Below are 18,327 nucleotides of genomic sequence, written 5' to 3'. Positions count from 1 at the left end.
CACGTGACCCTGCGCCCGCCGGGGGGGGGTGCAAACAGGCGGAGGGCGCATGCGCTGCGCTCCGGCCCACGCGTGTCCAGCGCTGGCAGTGGGGGAGCTGTGTGCGGGGCAGGCAGCGGAGCCCTCCGCCCGTGGGCCCGGGCCCCTGTCCCCGGTGCGCCCAGCCCCACGGGGGGGCCCGAGACCCGCCCCTCGTGGGTGGGGGCAGCGCTGGGCGGTGCCTTGTCACGCGCTCCCCGGCGCGCTGGGGGGCCGGGGGGCTCCGGAGCGGGGTGGGGCCCTGTCCAGCGCGCTCCCCACGCTGCGGGACCCCGCCCGGACACTGAGCCCCCGGGGCGGGCCAGCCACCGGCCCCACGTCGGGGTCCACACAGGGACCCTCTCCTGGGGTGCGGGGCGTGGGTCACCCCCGCTGCGCATTGTCCCTGCAAGCGCGTCTCTCCGATGTCAGAGAAACATTCCCTGCAGATCTCCCTGCACGTGTCAGAGAAACCTTCAAACCGCGCAGATTAACGTGCATCCGTTGTGCACGGGGTGCAAATTGTGCGAGATGTGACTTCACAGCCTGCTGGCCTGAAATTGGGAGGCTAAAGGCAAATCGCTCTTCCCAAGTATATACAAAAGCTGCTGCCCACCCCTCTGAACCAAGAACGCAGGATCCACACCCCAAAGCGAGGGACCAAAGGGGGCTGTGAAGGGATTTACACTGGCTACTAGGGAGAGGCTGAGGGGACTGGGATTGTTTAATCAGAGAATTTCAGGATGGAGCTCGGCTGTTCTCAGTGGTGGCAGATGAGAGAACAAGGAGCAATGGTCTCAAGTTGCAGTGGGGGAGGTTTAGGTTGGATATTAGGAAACACTATTTCACTAGGAGGGTGGTGAAGCACTGGAATGGCTTCCCTAGGGAGGTGGTGGAATCTCCTTCCTTAGAGGTTTTTAAGGTCAGGCTTGACAGAGCCCTGGCTGGGATGATTTAGTTGGTGTTGGTCCTGCTTTGAGCAGGAGGTTGGACTAGATACCTCCCGAGGTCCCTTCCAACCCTGATATTCTATGATTCTGTGACTGTCTGGTTTTATGCTCCTGCTGATTATCACCCTCTCTCAGCACCTTTCATGCAAAAATCTACAGCAACAGCGAAGCCCTCACTTAATGGCTTATCTGGCACATCGCTCTTTTCAGGGTCAAAAGAAGGGATTTTAAGGTAGGGATCAAGTATCAGAGGGGTAGCCGTGTTAGTCTAGATCTGTAAAAGCAGCAAAGAATCCTGTGGTACCTTATAGACTAACAGACGTTTTGGAGCATGAGGATTTTTGTTTTCGCTATTTATTGGGTTGGGGGGGTTAATTGGGTAGAAGGGAGTGTCGTTATGAGTCATTCTTTTGATGGACAAGCCTGGTGGCCAGGGAAATGAGGGCATGGTGCAGCCCAGGGTGTAGTGAGGGGGGCTGAGAGCCATTGAACCAAACTGGGAACCCCGGATATGATCAAAACCACTTCAAGTTTGGAGGTGCTGCAGCCCCCACCTGTGGGCGCAGCCTCTGGGCCCCACATCTGGAGGAGAGCAGCATGGCCAGTTGCAGAACTGGAGGCCAAGGGCCCAGGTTTCAAAGGGCACTGGAGGCAGAAGGCCCTTGGTGCGCTCACACCTCAAGGCTGGCCCAAGCAGGGCCTGCGCAGCAAGCCCAGGGCACAGCTACACTTGGAAACCTGGTCACGTTTAGACTGGGGGGCAGGGGCACAGCAAGGATCCCAGGCTTAGGCACCTCTCTGACACTTATGTCGACCCCCCTTGCAGTCTAGTGCTACTAACCCGTGGGTGTCACGTTACAATCAGCGCCCTTGGTGAGGCTGTGGCGTTTCATCTGTATTTTCAATGTTGTTGGTTTTTTAAGCCCGCATAAAGACAAAACCACTAGGCTAAGTCGGCTCCTCCAGCCTGGGCCATCCCCATCAGCCAGGGCCTGGCGCCATCAGAAGAGGAACGCAGCCTTTTCCGAAGCACTCACCGCTTTGGGGGAGCTCTAGCCGAGGCCTCAGAGGTGCAGGGGACCTGCCTGCAAGCCTGTGCACTGCGACCCAGGTTTACCAGCCCCATCATGCACTGCGAGGGAAGGGAGACACTCAGAGGAGAGCAGTTGTGCTCATGTCCCGGCCTTCGTGTTCACTTTGTCATGTAACACTTCTTAAACAGAACTCACCCCCCAAAACTGTCTGAGCCCTGGGCTTTCAGTCAGAGGCGCCGGGGGGTGGGTACGCGACCCCCCATTATGCTCCTGACCCTACCCCCACTGCATCTCTTCCCTCTAACCCCCATCCCCCCCTGCCTCCTCCTGCTCGGTTCCACCCCTCCCTGGAGAGCGCCACACCCTCGCTTGTCCTCCCCTCCTCCCCCCCAGCATCTCCTGCACTGGAAGGGAGGTGGAGGTGTTGATTGGGGGGGCCTGCCAAGAGGCAGGACACACTGGGGGGGGAGCTGATGGGAGACTGCCAGTGACTGCTCAGCACCCCCCATTTTTTTTCCAATGGGTGCTTCATCCCTGGAGCACCCATGGAGTTGGTGCCTGTGCTTTCGGCCCTTCCCGATCAAAGCCAGTGGGGTGACCACCAACTTTCCCCACCCATGTGAGGTATAAATATTGTTATGTGCACCTATATGGAGGTGATGTGACATGACCCTGTGTGACACATCACCTCATATTGGTGCACATAACAAAATTCACGTAGTGGGGGTGGGGCTGAGGGGTTCAGAGTGTGGGAGGGGGCTCAGGGCTGGGATGTGGGGGGGTGAGGGCTCCGGTTAGGAGTGTGGGCTCTAGGGTGGGGCCAGCAATAAGGGGCCCAGGACTGGGGCAGAGGGTTGAGGTGTGGGGGTGCGGGCTCTGGGATGAGGCCAGAGATGTAGGAAGGGGCTCAGGGCTGTGGCAGAGGGTTGGGGTGTGGGGGTGAGGGCTCCAGCCGGGGGTGCAGGCTCTGGGGTGAGGGTTTCAGGGTGTAGGCAGGGGCTCAGGGCTGTGGCAGAGGGTTGGGGTGTGAGGGTGAGGGCCCTGGCTGGGGGTGCAGCTCTGAGATGGGGATGAGGGGTTTGGGGTGCAGGAAAGAGCTCCCCCCAGCTCTCTCTTCCCAGGGCAGCTCTGGGGCTAGGTGCCTCTTCCCATGGACATGGAAGGTCCAGGATGGGGCTGGGCCAGGGGAGGGGCATTTCTTTCCCAGCTGTGGCAGGTCTGAGGTTGGCAGAGAGGAATCACTCCCTGCCACAGCCCTGAGCACCCGCGTGGCACTTAACAGGCGGCTGCCCAGCTTAGAGGGAACTTAGGTGACCACGCCTGATGGCGTTGGGGAAAGCCCCCAGAGCAGGTGCTCAGCTGTGAGGATAAGGGCGTTTCCTGTAGCCATATTGTGAGGTCCGAGGCCTTTTCCTTGAGTAAGCAGCAGCAGCCATGAGCTGAGCAGCAGGAAGCCACAGCCTCACATATCCGGCTGTAAAGGCGGCTCCTGGCCCCATAGCACCCACCATCACCAGAGAAAAAACCACATCTGAAGCTGGTTAAAGAAAACGTTGTTTGAAGCATCCTGTGTGGCAGGGAACCACGTCCCACCGGTTGTGACTGTAAAACCTTGACTCCTATTGGTTTGCCATTATGGTCCCTATGGCTCTATGGTTTATCTGTAGGGTCTCTAGCTGGTTCTTTGTTTCAGTCTGTTGCATGACTGATTTTGTTAGGCGTAGAATAATCCTGTTGGTGGGGTATGATTGGTTAAAGAGCTATTTGACACGGTTAGGAGTGGTCAGGGAATTGTTTAGTGATATTTGAGTAAAATGACTGGTTACGGCACAGCTAAGCAGGACTCAGGTTTCACTGTCTAAACTGGGGTCCAAGAGAAAGTTCTTTGGGAACCAACTCCAGGACCCAGCCCAGGATCAGAGCTGCCAGCCCTCAACGCCTGCCAATGACCCCGGGCAGCGACTGCAGTCCCCGGATGACCTGCTCCTGACTGGCCAGCGGGGAAAGTGTCTCTGTCTCATGGGGAGCGGTGAGCACTGTGTGCTCGGCCTGTGCGTTCGGTTTTGGTAACTGTTAATAACTAGAGGTTAAGGATATTACTGTGTGAGGCTCTTTCACAGGGAAAAGATCCTGTAAACCCGCAGCCAAGCACGCCCTGAGCCCTAGGCATGGGACACGGGTGGGTGCCTAAATCAAGAGGGTTACCTCTTGACAACCGAGGAACTGGTCCTGGTTTGGGGAGTTGAGGGGTGGGGCAGCCATGTTGTGGGAGGGGAGTTGGGCAACCGCCCCAGTGGGCAGGAGGGGCAGACCCTCGAGAGACCTAAGCAGCCAGGGGCATGCAGGAGAGCTCCTTGCTGGCACCCAGAAGCCAGTGGCCAGCGGATAACCTGGGGAGGGCAGCCTGCAACCAGGGGCTCCAGGCTGCCCAGCTCAAGCCACAGCCAAGCCAGTGCCAGACCCCGCAGGACCTGGGCATGAAGGAGGCAATGACCTGCATGAATAGCGCTCAAGCCCCTGCTGTGTGGGCTGGGTTCTGCCCCAGGAACCCGACCCACCATTCAGGGAGCCAGAGCCGCACCTCCAGGGTGCGATCGTCTCAGAACGGGGGTGCCTGGCCAGACTAGCTGAGCACCATGGTCCCTTCTGGCCTTACCGGCCCTGCAGAACCCCAGCAGTGCAGTTCCCCAGGGACTTCCCTGTGGGAAAGGGACCACGCCCTTTCAAAGGAGCAGTACAGCCCGAGCAGGGCTAGTGTGAAACCACCTGCTATTCCAGCCAGCCGAGAACCGCTCCAGGCGGTCGTTTGTGTCCATTCCCCGAAAATGCCTGATGAAAGGCATGTCCGGCTTTGGCGGCCGCATGGCTTGAGCAGCGGCAAGGTCCCATCTCCCCAGGCAGACAGCGGTACGTTCATTAGTTTAATTTCAGCATTCAAATGTGACTCCAAAGTGGAGCCTCTCCATCTGCTCACCTCCTATCTCCACGCTCAGCCACTCACAGCCAGCGCCCCTCCTCCGTTCGCACGACGTTTCCAAGGCTAGCGCTCTCCAGCACGCACCCCAGAGCCCTCGAGTCGGCATGCACGGTATGGAGTGCAAGTCGCACTGGTTCCTACTGGACTGGTCAGATAGTGACGTCTGTGCCAGGATTCCACTGGCACTGCTGGGGGTCCCCTCGCGGCCGCTCTGTGAGCTGCTGTCACACGCTGAGCTCTTCAGGAGGCTGGTTCAAAGAGTTACATGGAGCCAAACAGCAGCAGCTATTTCCCCTCCGAGGTCCTACTGCACAAGGCAGCACTCTGTCCCCTCACCCTACATATGCATCAGCAGCAAAGAGTCCTGTGGCACCTTATAGACTAACAGACGTTTTGGAGCATGAGCTTTCGTGGGTGAATACCCACTTCTTCAGATGGTATTCACCCATGAAAGCTCATGCTCCAAAACGTCTGTTAGTCTATAAGGTGCCACAGGATTCTTTGCTGCTTTTACAGATCCAGACTAACACGGCTACCCCTCTGATACTTGACTACATATGCATCATCCATCTGCTCCACCTAGCATGTCCGCTGGCACCATCAGCAATGGGTGCGAGGCCTTTCCGCTGAACAGGCTAAGAGCGAAGTAGAGGTGGCAGGTGCTGGGATTAGAGGGGAACATCACATCTCTGTTGCTACTAGAGAGAAGCTGGAGACTTCCAGGCCAGAGGGCGCAGAGATGAGGCAGAAATGGAGGATGGAGGTGGATTGGCATGGCCTGTTATTTTGCCAGCCATGTCTCTTCCTCACGGGCTCTCGCACGTTTCTTTGCAATAAACAGCAGCAGCGAGCCTCCCTTCAAACCAAACTAAGACATCCTGCTACATGTTGAACATACGATTTGCCAGGATGTAAATACTCCAGCTTCTGTGCCATGCCTCGGGTGTGGCTTGGGGAGGCACAGGCTGGCTAACGGCATTTCCCACCTGGCAAACAGCTTTAATCAGTAGGATGATAGGGGTCTGGTGTTTATTTTTAGCCCGGAACATCCACAGTTGGGGGGCGGGGGGATTAAGATGTGGGCCCCCTGAACACACAGGTGCACGACGAACACGCGAGAATACAGCCCCATTCGTGTTGGATTCTTTCAATCTTTTTGCAGCGTTTCTGCTCTCAGCCTGCGGCTTTGTCAGAGCTCACATAATGAAGCAGTGCCAGGCGGTTACGTGGACGGGACATGCAGAGAGCTCTGAGTCATGACAGAAGGAACGCTTCACCATGGCGTTAGGAAGTGCTGTGCTGTGGCCGACGCCATCTTTCCGCCACTGCAGCCCCAAGTTGTGAGATCCACTCACTGCCAATCCGGGGGCAGGATACAAGAGGCACCAGCACAGAGAGAAGAGTTTGGGGTTCAGGGAGCAGTGCAATTCTTCCGGGGAGAAGAGACCAGGTTAAACAATACCGGCCTACGCTGCCCGAGTCGGCACCCTGCGGCCTGGAAACTGGCAGGGCTCATTGGACAGGCTTTCCAGGAGGTGGAAAAGGGCCAGTGCCGCAGACCGACACAGGGAAGGGATATCTGAGAGCCTCTTGCCAGTTCTCAGGATCCAGTGCAGGGCCAGGACTGCAGGGCCTGGCTCACTGCTGGCAGCACAGGTCTGAACACCCTGGCTAAGAAGAGGACACGGCGTGGAGAGGAAATGCTGTCTGGCTCGATTTCTGGGGGAAGGGATCCGCAGTACGTGTTAGGGAAGGCAGGTGAACTCTAACCTGACTCGCCGAGGGGGCTGCTCCCAGGGCCGGTGGGTCAGTTCTCTGCAGGGCAGAGTGGAAGTGTCTAGTTCAGAGAAATGTTCAAGTCTCTTGGAGCGGAGAACAGGGAGGAAAATCAAAACTCACTCAGCCTGAGAAAACTTGCCAGTGCGTATTTCATTAAGAAATCTCTGTCTAGTGTAGCTCCACACTGCAGCTAACAGTCCTCTTGCCCAGGGAGAATCCTCGGAGCAGAGGAGCCAGAGGCCGTTGGGGTTTGGGCGCAGAGGAGCTGGGGGCCGTTGGGGTTTTGCTCGGCTCCTTCTGGCAGATCTGAATCCCCTCCACAGATCAGGTTGAACACGAGCAAGAAGTTTCTGAGCTTAGCCAGTGCTTGAGAGTTAGTTTCTTGGTCTCCTGTAGACAGCCCCAGACATAGCTGAGAAGGGAGGCCTTATTACAGACTCTCCATTTAGGGGGGGCCAAGCCCTCCAACCGTACCCATCTCTAGAAGTGGAGCAAACCCCTGGCTAAAGGTGACTCCATGCCAGACTGAGGAGCTGCTGTCTGAAGAGGGAAGTTGCTTTGTGGATGTTGCTTTGCCAAGAAGAGCTCTGTGTAGTTCAAAACCTCATCTCTCTCCCCAACAGAAGTCAGTCCAATAAAAGATATTGTCCACCACATTGGGGTTCTTTTGGACTCATGACCACTGAGTGTCCGAAGAGTCACGGCAGCAAGAGACGCCCACTTGCCTCTGTGGCTGGCCAGAGGATCACTCCCCTCCAATAGGGCACAGCCCTGGCCAGGATCTGTGCGTTTGTGGCCTCCAGGTTTGATCATCACAACGGCTATCTAGAAACACTCTGAAAACCCTCCATCTTGCAGAACACACAGCAGCTCTGCAGGTCACTGGGAGCACGTCCCCCGGCATCCTCTGTCTTCACTGGCTCCCCAGAATCCAGGCCAAAACGTCTGTCCCAAGATGCAGAGCTCTCCATGGGACTGGCGCTAGCAAACGGTAACTTCTCCCCACACAACTGCTCCCTCCCAGCATGGTTCTGTTCTGTGGAAAACAAAACTGCAAACCAAGAGGACCCTGAAGCGTGGGAGAAGGAGCTGACACAGCTGAACTGAACCACTCTTCCATACTTCATCCATCTCACCACATGCAGATCTGCATTGGAGACTGAACGCTCCGTCAGGTAGCGCTTCAATGGACACACAAACCCCAATCAACTTATCATCACCTACAGAAAAACCCAGCTATGTCTCTTCGCCTCTGGGAGGTGGGAGAGAGGGGGAGTTTGGGAGGCACCCCTGTGCTATGGTGCAGGAGGACCATATAGCTAGAGAGGGTTTTGGGGAGGTAGGTTCACATTTTCTTATGCTTAATGGGATGATGGATCCTGGTGAGGTTTCATGCACAGAGGATATAAATAAAATGGCTGCTCTGGACAGCCTGAGTGACACCCAGTACCTAGAGAAATTAAATAGCTTCACCTTCAGGTCAAGAAAGAAACCAGTGACTCAAGAACAGAAGCAGCAAATCAGGATTGTGCTGCCGTAACGTGAGGGATGGATCCTGCTTCGTGGGCTTATACCCCGAGCACACCCAGTGGAGCAGGATGGAAGGGACATACACAAATAGGTCGCATTGTACCAAAAAGTAATAGGTTGCCAAACTAGTTAGAGGATTACAGGTTGTACCAAACCTAACATCGCAATGACAGTGTGTTATTCAAACGCACGGACCATCCATCACAAAGGCTGCTGCTGCTGCTAATAAAAGCCTACCCTCTACACACAGCACACCCAATATCAGTGAGTAATAATATGACCTCGCTCTCGTCTAGCGCTTTTCATCAGCAGAGCTCAAAGCACTTCACAACGCAGGTAATGAACATAGTCAATGTTCCAGCTATTTGGCCTGATCACACTGACTTGCGTTAAAGCCAAAGGCAGCTACACAACTTCAGTATCTCCAGAGAGGGTCTGGGAGAATAAAGGTGGAAGGTACAGGGTTAAAAGAAAGGGAGATGGTTCGAAGAAAGAGGTTCGAAGAAAGGGAGATGAAAGCAGGAGACGCAGGCACTGCCCTACCGGCTCAGGGCTCGGCTCCATCTAGTCCAGTGTGCTGAGTGGCTGGGACTGGCTGTTTCAGGGGAGAGCCAGAAACTCCAGAATGCCCAATTCTGAGATAATCTGCTCCTAGTTCTTCCTAACTCCCGGACATTGAGCTAGGATCTGAAACATCACAATCTTGGCTATTTTAACTACAAACATTGAGAGGCTCAGTCAGGATGAGGACTCCAGTGTACAGGTGTTGTACAAACAATTACAGAGATACAATCTCAACCCCAACGAGCCATTTGGTGTTCCTGGTATCCCTACAAACGTGCAATACTTCTTTGAATCCTGCTGAACTCTGGACTCAGATATCTTGTGGCAGTGAGTTTCACAGGCAATGCACTGTGTAAAAAAGTCTCTTCTTTTCAGTTTCTGTTCCATTTCAGTCTGTCCCCTTGTTCTTGTATCAGAAAAGATAACAGCGCTCAAGTCACTTTCTCTATTCGATTATTTTGGACACCTACATCACACCTCTTCCTCCCCCCAGGCCTTTCCACTTTGCTCGTCTAGAAGTCTCTTCATGCCTCTAACTGTTTTCATTGTCCACCCCTTAACCCCTTCACTTCCTGCTGGGCCATTAAGGGGATGGGGTGACCCACCCTGAACACGGCATTTGGGTTGAGGCCCCACCACGGAGACATACAAAGACCTATTTTTATTATTTTCTATATACTGATGCTGTTTGCGTTTTGACCCACTGAGCAGATGTCATCACTGGACTATCCACAGTATCCTCGCGGCCCCCCTTAATTTAGAAGTCAGCACTGTGCCTGAGGGATTCCTGTTATTACCGTGATCTCTCTGTCATTACATGGCCTATCCACTTAGCTTTGGGTTCTTCACTCCCGCAGTCCTATTCTCCCCCAGATTCAGAGACCCGGACCCTGGTCAGGGGAAGCAGGGATGAGAGGAGAGTGGCCATATTTGGGCTACTGGGTGGCATGGCTGTTAGTTCTCCAGACCATGGTGCCTCCATTTGGACCTGTCAGGAAAGTTACACAGGGCTGTCGCCGGGTGAATCTGGCTGCTGGGGTCCAAGCCAGGCGCAGAACTGGGCCATGCCTAGCAAGCTTAGGGCTGGGATTCCAAGAGGTCCCTTTCCGATGTTGTCACCGTTCCTGGCTACTGTAACAGCACAAGTGGAATCAACTCCTTTGATAAAGTATGGGACTTTGCGGGGCTCAAGTTTCCTCCAGGGAGAGTCACAGAAACGTGGGGCTGGAAGGGACCGAGAGGTCATCTAGTCCAGACCCCCATGCTGAGGCAGGCCCAAGGAAACCATACCTAGAATGGTCAGGAGCTGCCCCTGCAGCAAAGCTGATCTGCCCTGCAGGCCTGCTCCATGGAACAGAGCCTCTGCACCCCAGATCTCTTAGAGCGCAGGGAGGATGATTGGCAGCACAGTTTGGTCAAGTAAACACAGACACAAGTGGTTTGGTTTGGTTTTTTACTACAGTTACATACAGAAACTATTCAAACAGAACGCAGACCACAAAAGGAACAGAAGAAATAATTCCCGCCGGCGTCAGAACCAGCCCTCTCAAACGGTGTTCGAACGTGTAGTGCTCTGCCACTGGGAGGAGACGAGCGGTAGCAGCAGCCAAGCCAGGGGCTGCTCGTGCTCTCTTCCCAATGCTCCTCAGCCCTGACGTGCAGCAGTCCCCGCTACTCCAGTCCCGAGCCTCCCTGATTCGCCTGCCAATTGTGCCACACTGGGGGGGGTTCTGCGAGACAAGCGTCCAGAGGCCAGACTGACACCCACCCACCCTCACCTACTGTGAACACCAGCCTCAAGCTGAGTCCCAGGCTCCGGCCTTGGAATTAACCCTCTCACCCACCCCCCGCCCCGCCCGTTCTATCCCTGCTATATAGAATGAACTAAAGGAATGAGAACACAAATAAAGTCAGGCCAATTAGAGAGAGGACATACGATCCCGCAAACAAACCATTAGCTTTTAAATTATTTTAATTCTACATTCACTAGTTAAATAAATTACCCACAGTAAATACTGTAAGGAGGTTTGTGGTCTGCCAGTCTTCAGCCCTGGCATGAAGAGACATGCTACAATCTTTATTTGTCTAGTACTGAACTAGACACGTAAGGCTCAGCTACTGTGTATGAATTTTCCAATGTCCAGGAAGGACAGGGTGACCTATGCAAAGGAGTTGAGGGACAAGGGCGAGGAGAGAGAAAACAGCTTTGCAAAAAAATTGATCATTTAGAATTTTTTGACCATCACACCCAGGAAATCCATTCAGTCAAGTCTGGCTGGCAGCTGGCCAGGGACTCCCGGACACAGACAATGATTCAGGAAGGATTTTAAAACCGCGAATCCAAAGGGAGCAATGGACACAGCTCCTATGGAACGCCATCTCTAACAGCTGGACTCTGACAAGTAACCCCAGCTGGAGTCCCCACTTTTCCAGGTACTCCCCCTCACTGCAATGTGCTTTTCTCAGGCTAACGCTTCGGTCAGATGTGGATATACAGTTGCTCCTCCCTTCACTTTACACTGTTAGAACTAATACTAATATACAAGAACTTTTGTAATACTGTACAAGGGCCCTGTCTTTTGGCTTCCAAAGAGATTACCTGCCATTGTCTTAGTGAAAACATCCACAAACAGTAACCACAGGGGAAGACTGTGCAGTCAGTCCCATTCACACACAACTTGGTCACGTCACTCCCCAGGCCTGGGCCACAAAGACTGGCCCAGGCTTACGCAAATTTAAGTCCGCATCTGACCAATGATCTCAGTCCCACCTTTCAGGAAGGGGAACATGTGGCTACTCCAAAGCACAAAGGAGAGAGGAATCTAGAGGCAAAAAAAGGGGACAGAAATATTCAGTGGCAACAAGAGAAGAGACAGAAGAGTGTCGGCGGCAAAACCTCTTCAATGAAAACCCGCAGATGCATTCATTCAACTAGCATCTGCAGAGGGCTGCAGAGGAACGTTGCTGGGAAAGGAACAGGTTCCACTTTTCCCATAGCCATCCTTTGAAAACAATGGCCGATAATAAAGGCACATAGCAAACAGTATGTAAAACAGTATGACACAAAAGAGGAGTAGGGAGAGGTCTACACACACAGGGGAGGATCAGATGACAGTAATGGGTCTCTGCCCAGACAGGTTTGTCACGTGCAGCCCATGGCACTGTTCATGCTATTGGGAAGCACCCTATGGTGCAGGAGATGCAAAGTTGCATTAAATCACAGCTGACGGGCCAGATCTCAATTTGCCTTAATATCGGGAATTCTCAAGAGATCGTGCCCGTTTCACTCGTAGTTGCTGTCTGATGACATTTTCTGCTCAACTCATGCAACTATCGCACAGAGAATAAAGGAATCTCGTTAAATGTGCAAAATGGAGGTTCCTGCCTGAATCTATAGAAGAGTCTGTTCCATCTGAATTCAAGGCCTAATGGAGTTGTCTTTGGAGAGAAGATTAATATTTCGACACTGATTATCCCTGTGTTGCATACAATGCCTGTGGTTTCCCTTAGTTTCAGGGGAAGACACGCCATGGAGATTACAGGCCTCTGGATGCAGGGCTAGACTTTGATCTAAGCAGCAGCGCTGTGCACTGGCAACCATCCTACCCGAGCTGCATCCCTCAATTAAAGGGATAAGGACATTTTACAGATTAATTAGGTGGGCCCCCCAACCCCTGCAAAGTAGCCAATGTGTCACGCAGCTGGGGAAGCCGAGGGCTCCCCCCTTTGACAGCAGCACAGGAAAACTCCACCGCCACTGGGTATCATCTAAAGCAAAGTGCACAAAACCTGCCAGATTCTTCCCATCAACCAAGTGAAGATAAGCAAAGCTACCTCCTGCCATGGGAGCCAGTTACCTGGGATAAGAGTTACCAAATTCAAAACAAGTTACCTTCAGAAACGCACCAGCGTTCACCCTGCACACGCAGGGAACTGCAGGAACATTCTCAGAGATGAAAACATGGTAACCTGGACTAGTGTACTAAGATTAGGCCACAAACAAGTTCAGACCTGCAGGATTATACCAGCTTTAAAATCACAGGGGGCGGGACAGGGAAGAGGAGACCTGGTAAAATTATTCTACCCTGAAAAGTTTGCAGGTTGCCACAAATTCTCCTTCGGTAGCCCAATGTATTAGCAAATGAGTAAGTCCACAGGAAAGTTGCTGAAAGGAGAAGCTGGCATGGGGAAAACCCAGCCTGCAAACTACACATGGATTGAACCCAGAAGCGTCAAGAGCTGGTATTAAGAAATATCAAATGAGTCTTTTCTTTTTAGGGGCAAGTGGGGGTTGAACATTTCCCATTTTTAAAAGAGTTAATCATTAAAACAAAGTTGTACAAAGATCTCTACACCTGCCCATCCTCTGTGCAGCAGAATGAACACTCCAGAGGACTTGCCTGAAATTCTCTAGGAGGATCTTCAAAGCTTCCTAATGGAATGACGTCTCTTTGCCATCTCTTGATGGGTTCTCGAGCCTCCTGGGAAAGAGGCTCCCCCTGAACTAAGCCCCAAGTTGTTCTGAGCTTTCAGGATGGAAGGGGAACTCCTTTGGGACAGGATTTCTTCTGCTGAAGTTTCTCATAGGCTGCATTTACTTTGGAAAGATTTTACCCCTTAATTTAGGTCTTGGAGGGAGGGTGAGAACTATGCATGGCTTCAAGAGCTCCTATTAATGCAGAGCGCCTTTGTGTTTCGATTCTGTGCTTATCAATAGCCCATTCCAGGAAGCTGTTACTGAAGTTCTACCACTAGCATGGCTGATGCCAGAATTTGGATTTCTTTGGTCACTGGGTTCAGAAGCAGTTGCCTCAGCAGAAAGCACAGGAACATACCAGGTGTATTAGCACACCAGTGGTACTGGTTATAGAGTGATCAATGCCTTCCAGTCTATACTAAATGGAAACTGTCAGATACTGCAGAACATTCCTGAGGTGACCTTTAATGACTCTAGAAAATACTCACTCTCCTGCCTGTGCAACAGTGGGAAAAGGGCACTGGAACAAGAGAAATATACCTACCTTGTGCACTGATTAGTTTGCAAGGTGGCTTTAACTAAATTCTCATACTCTCAGGATTGAATATAGCAACTCCTTCCAGATACATGCACTGTGCTTATCTGCCACAAGTGGTATTTTCCACTTACTCTAGGACAGGCAAATCCTTCTTCAAGGGGACTCAACTCTTCACTCATGTGTGAGCCTCTTAGAGCCTTAGGAGAAGGCAAGTCTAAGTTTCACAAATGCCAGGGCTGGTGGTCTTCACTTGCCAAAGGTTATAGCCAAGACACTTCTAGATCACTTTTGGTGATTCCAACGATGCTACTCTGCAGATACCTGCCACAGTGTCGGCGTACTCTGCATAAAGTGAACAGAGGTCTAAGTGTCCATGTAATCCAGCAGGACATCCTCTGTCATGCTGACATGTTACCCACATCTGGCCACTCTATGTTATTCTCATGGAGGGTCTGCAGAACATCAGAATCCCCGATACTCCAGTAGGATCAATAATCTGGTGGGTATCTAGTCCCGTTCAAAACAGTAAGTGTTAACAAGGACAGGCTGAAAGAGCTACTGCTATTCACAGAAGGAAGTAGTGGCCTGTACCAGACTGCACTGGAGTTCTTGCTCCTCATAACAAAACAAGCTCTATCTGTGTGGCACTGACTGAGCCTGTGAGCGATCACACAACGGCCCCCAGTGAGGGGAATTTTTGTTTCCATGACAAGCCTTTGCGCATCTGACACCAAGGAACAAACTGGGCTACAAACTGAACGACAGCAGGCTGAGACAATGGGAAGACACCTGCAATGCAAGTTCCCTTACTATAACCAAGGGGAAGTCTCGGTCTGCCTGTGGTGTTTGACTCCACTCTAGACTTTGCCAAGCAAGGACTCTGATCTTGGCCAACTTGTCCTGAAAGGCTTCTCCTGAGGGGACCATCTTTCCTGAACTGGCTTCCAACCTATCCTGTGAGTGACTAGATCTCAGAGAACAGCCCTAAATGGAGTCAGCCTTTGGTGATCCCTTCACTATTGCTGAACAGAAGACAGGCAACCCCGAGACTATCCATTTAGAAAAAAATTTACATTCATCACCAAAAAAACCCGTTCCTCTGACGTTTTACAAGGTGGGTCTGTCCTGCCCTCCAGGCCCTGTAGTGTTGGGGTCATTCTTAGATACACAAAACCGTCACCAAACACAGACTGGCCTTTTGCAGGCTATTTAGTCTGTCAGTCTGACATGTAGCATGTGACAATAACGAAGCGTAACGGGGCTAACGGGAAAATGGCTCTTTGGTATTCAATCACAAGAAAGCTATAACAGATGTTATTCCTCAGGCGTGGCAGCAAAGCCTATGTAAAATGACAGCTCCCAATTCTAGCAATCAGCGTTAGACACTTCACACGCCTGGGGCTCCAGGAACGGAGACTCTCAAGGTGAGGGAGGGGAGACATGAAGGAAGGGGCTGCACCTGTAGCACTAGCTCAGGCTCCAACCTCCGCACTAGACAGTAACAGCAGCAGCGAATGGAAAGTTATTTTCCCTTTGTAAATCTCACATCCATCCCAACTGGGCATTTTGAACAAACACCTTTTAATCTGGCAATAATACCCTTCATCCTACGAAACTCTAGGCCTCTTTACAAGACATCACTAAGATTTCAAGATACTATTCAGACTATTAACTAGGCTTCATGCTACAAACATTCTCCTATTCCATGGGGCTCAGCAGAAAGACTCATCAAGTTACCCATCAAAGGGCTCGAACTCCCACTGGCCGCTGCCTTTAGAACGGCCAGTGGGAGGTGAGAAAGCTGGGCTGGAAAGCGGACATGATTCAGAATGAAAACCCAGGTGGCAGAAAAAGCTTCATTACAGAAAGTAAAACAGTGATAGCTTCACCGTAGGCAGCATCTGCGAGAGGTTTTCACCATTTACATCATGCCCAATCCAGTTATTCCGTAAAAATAAAATTAGATAGCCTGACTTCCATGGGCATATTTACTGGGTGGCTGGTCTTGAATACACGGCATTAATGAGCTTGTGACCGTTTTCATCCACCACCAGTAACACCCCACATTTACATTTCTTAAAAACAGTGTCAAGGGAAACATCCCTGTAGATCTCTTCACAATTTGGTGACTGGCTGCACTATCCCTGTCCATAAACATGCTGTATATATTTCATATATAAAAAATATTCTCACACTGTAAAATTGCATAATTACTAGAAGAGCCTGCAACTCGTTTCTTTTTTCTTGTTTCACAAGAAACTCAAGTTTTGGCAAAACTGCAAAGGGACAGAATTTCACCCTGCATTCCGAAAAGTCTGCAAGAATTTAGGTTTGGTTTCTACATAGGTCCTCATCTTGTCTAGATAAAATCTCAACCTGTGCTATATTGCAGGGCTGGAGGAAGCATGAAACTGTAAAAATGACCTTGGGATTGTTTCTTCATGATGTGCAATACAAAATTAACTAGAGATACAGTATTTTGTTTGCAGCATTCCAGGGTAGTGTTTGTGGGGGAAGGGAAGAAGAGGGGACAATGAACCATTCTGATCCATCCATTAGCACAGTCCTGACAAAAATGCTCCACTAACCCGTTCTAAGTTAGTCGAGAACAAGAGCATCTTTGCTTGCGAATTACCAGGAAAGCCCACTCAGTCCAAGAGGTTCACGTCACAACCCCGTGAGAGATCATGCAATGCTCAGCGTGTCCGCTTTTCATAATCCTCGCCCTGCATCTTAAATGTCCATTTACAAACCATGGCAATGGTTAGCTCCACTGGACCAAAAGGCTGGGGCGAAAGGAACCTGGAACGAAGGGTTAGTTTACACACACTGTACACACGTGGGCGTCTGGCTCTTTGGAACGCTTTCATAGGTAATGAACTACAGCGCCATCATTCCTCCCCACCTCCATCCTTGTCCCACAGAAGAGTGGAACATCAGCCCAGCCCGCACAAGTTCCACAAACTCCCTCAAGCACCTCATTAGTGTTTTCAGGGCGAGAGGGGGCCCCATTTGTTTTATTCTACTGATAAAATAGACAGAGGACCAGACTGCACAAGTAATAACGAACTAGGCTCTCCCAAGCCCTCGATCACAGCTACACTTGTCTCTGTGCACCCCACCCCAAAACCAGAAACTGAAATGTATCTGGTTCATTCAAGCCACATGCTGCCTGAAGGGAGGCGCCTCCCTTACAGCTCCCCCAACTGCCACATGTAGACTGTGCACTTTACCATGACAACATAACTCTGGCTATTCACAATATATTGAACTGCCTGGATCGCTGGCTCCCCAGCTCGCCCTCACCACAGCATGCCAAAGAGCTCTTGGTATGCTGCCAGCACCTGCAGGCTTCCCAGCTGTCACCCTCATGTGCCAGTCCTCGGCACGGACCTGGCTCCATTCTTGGCTGTCCCTGGGGAGGATGAAGGAAGGGAAAGGAAGGAAGGCTGTGACTGCTTACGCTGTTGCATACACATGCAAACGTTTTGTTGGTTTTTTTCCTTTTAAAAATGATCAAATTACTGTGAAATCACAACGGGCACAGGCAGCCGTACGAGGTAACTATGGTTCAGTGGTGCTTTCTTGGTAACTTCCAGCATAACTCAGCCTTGCCTATTTCTGTATCTGGAATATAAAAAGCCGCAGGTTGATGTTCTTGGCAGCCAGCAGTTTGTTACATTCCACAGAGTCGATGATGGGGAGCGGCACGTACTCCGTCTCATTGTTCTCATTGGTGAAGATGAAGTGATAGATCACGGGGTTGATTTTCACGTCGTCGTAGGGTCCCTTCAGGAGCAGGAAGGAACATTCCATGGGGGAACTGATCTTGCTTTTCAGAATGAGCTGGAAGGAGAGGGTGCGCTTGCAGGACAGATTGGGGTTGCGTTCAGAGTCGTTGACACGGGCCTTTAACACCCAGGTCTGGTTGAGCACGGTGAACCTGGGCGTCTCGTAGTACAGGCGAGTGATGAAGTCATCAGTTCGATAGGGACGGAACTGAACTTCTGCAACACAACAAAGGAGGGCGGGGGAGAAAACACAGACAGACAATTAACCAGAGCAGCTGGCAGCCTGCACAGTCGAGCTCAAGTTACCTGTAGCTACTGTGCAGGACCTTTCTTGACATGGCATAAGGAGGCAATTGGGGTTGGGGGTGACCACTCAAAGCCAGCTAGTGTCAGGAGAAACGGGACTTCTTGGGAAGGAACTCAATGAACTTTAACAGTCCATTGAAAACTGTAAATACAGGAAGCATTTTCAAGATGCATAAAATTGAGGGGAGGGGAGGGGAGGAGAGGGGGGAGAATAAAATACAAACAAGGTTAATCAAATCCTCTGAATACACCACCTTGTAAACAGAGGAACTGCCAACTGGGTCGCCCATCTAGTCTAGCACCCTCTCCCTGACAATGGCCAGAATCAGATGCTTGTGAGGAAGGCTGAAGAATCCCCAGTCT

At 51.7% G+C, this 18,327-nt stretch overlaps 1 protein-coding gene across 31 annotated transcripts in view; it reads right to left on the bottom strand.

The window, feature by feature from the left end:
- Positions 1 to 10,291: 10,291 nt before the first annotated feature.
- ZFTRAF1 (zinc finger TRAF-type containing 1) overlaps positions 10,292 to 18,327 on the bottom strand; it is a 50,615-nt gene continuing 42,579 nt past the window's right edge. For all 31 annotated transcript variants that reach the window (XM_050939419.1, XM_050939438.1, XM_050939426.1 and 28 more), the window contains exon 4: positions 10,292 to 17,874. In XM_050939419.1, the coding sequence (XP_050795376.1) occupies positions 17,483 to 17,874 (392 nt within the window). In that variant the 3' untranslated portion in view covers positions 10,292 to 17,482. The remainder of the gene's footprint in view (positions 17,875 to 18,327) is intronic.

Source organism: Gopherus flavomarginatus, chromosome 2, assembly GCF_025201925.1.
Source record: "Gopherus flavomarginatus isolate rGopFla2 chromosome 2, rGopFla2.mat.asm, whole genome shotgun sequence".
NCBI classification, from domain to species: Eukaryota; Metazoa; Chordata; order Testudines; family Testudinidae; genus Gopherus; species Gopherus flavomarginatus.
Note: the sequence above shows the minus strand (reverse complement) of the source record. Positions and strands in the feature narration are given on the sequence as shown.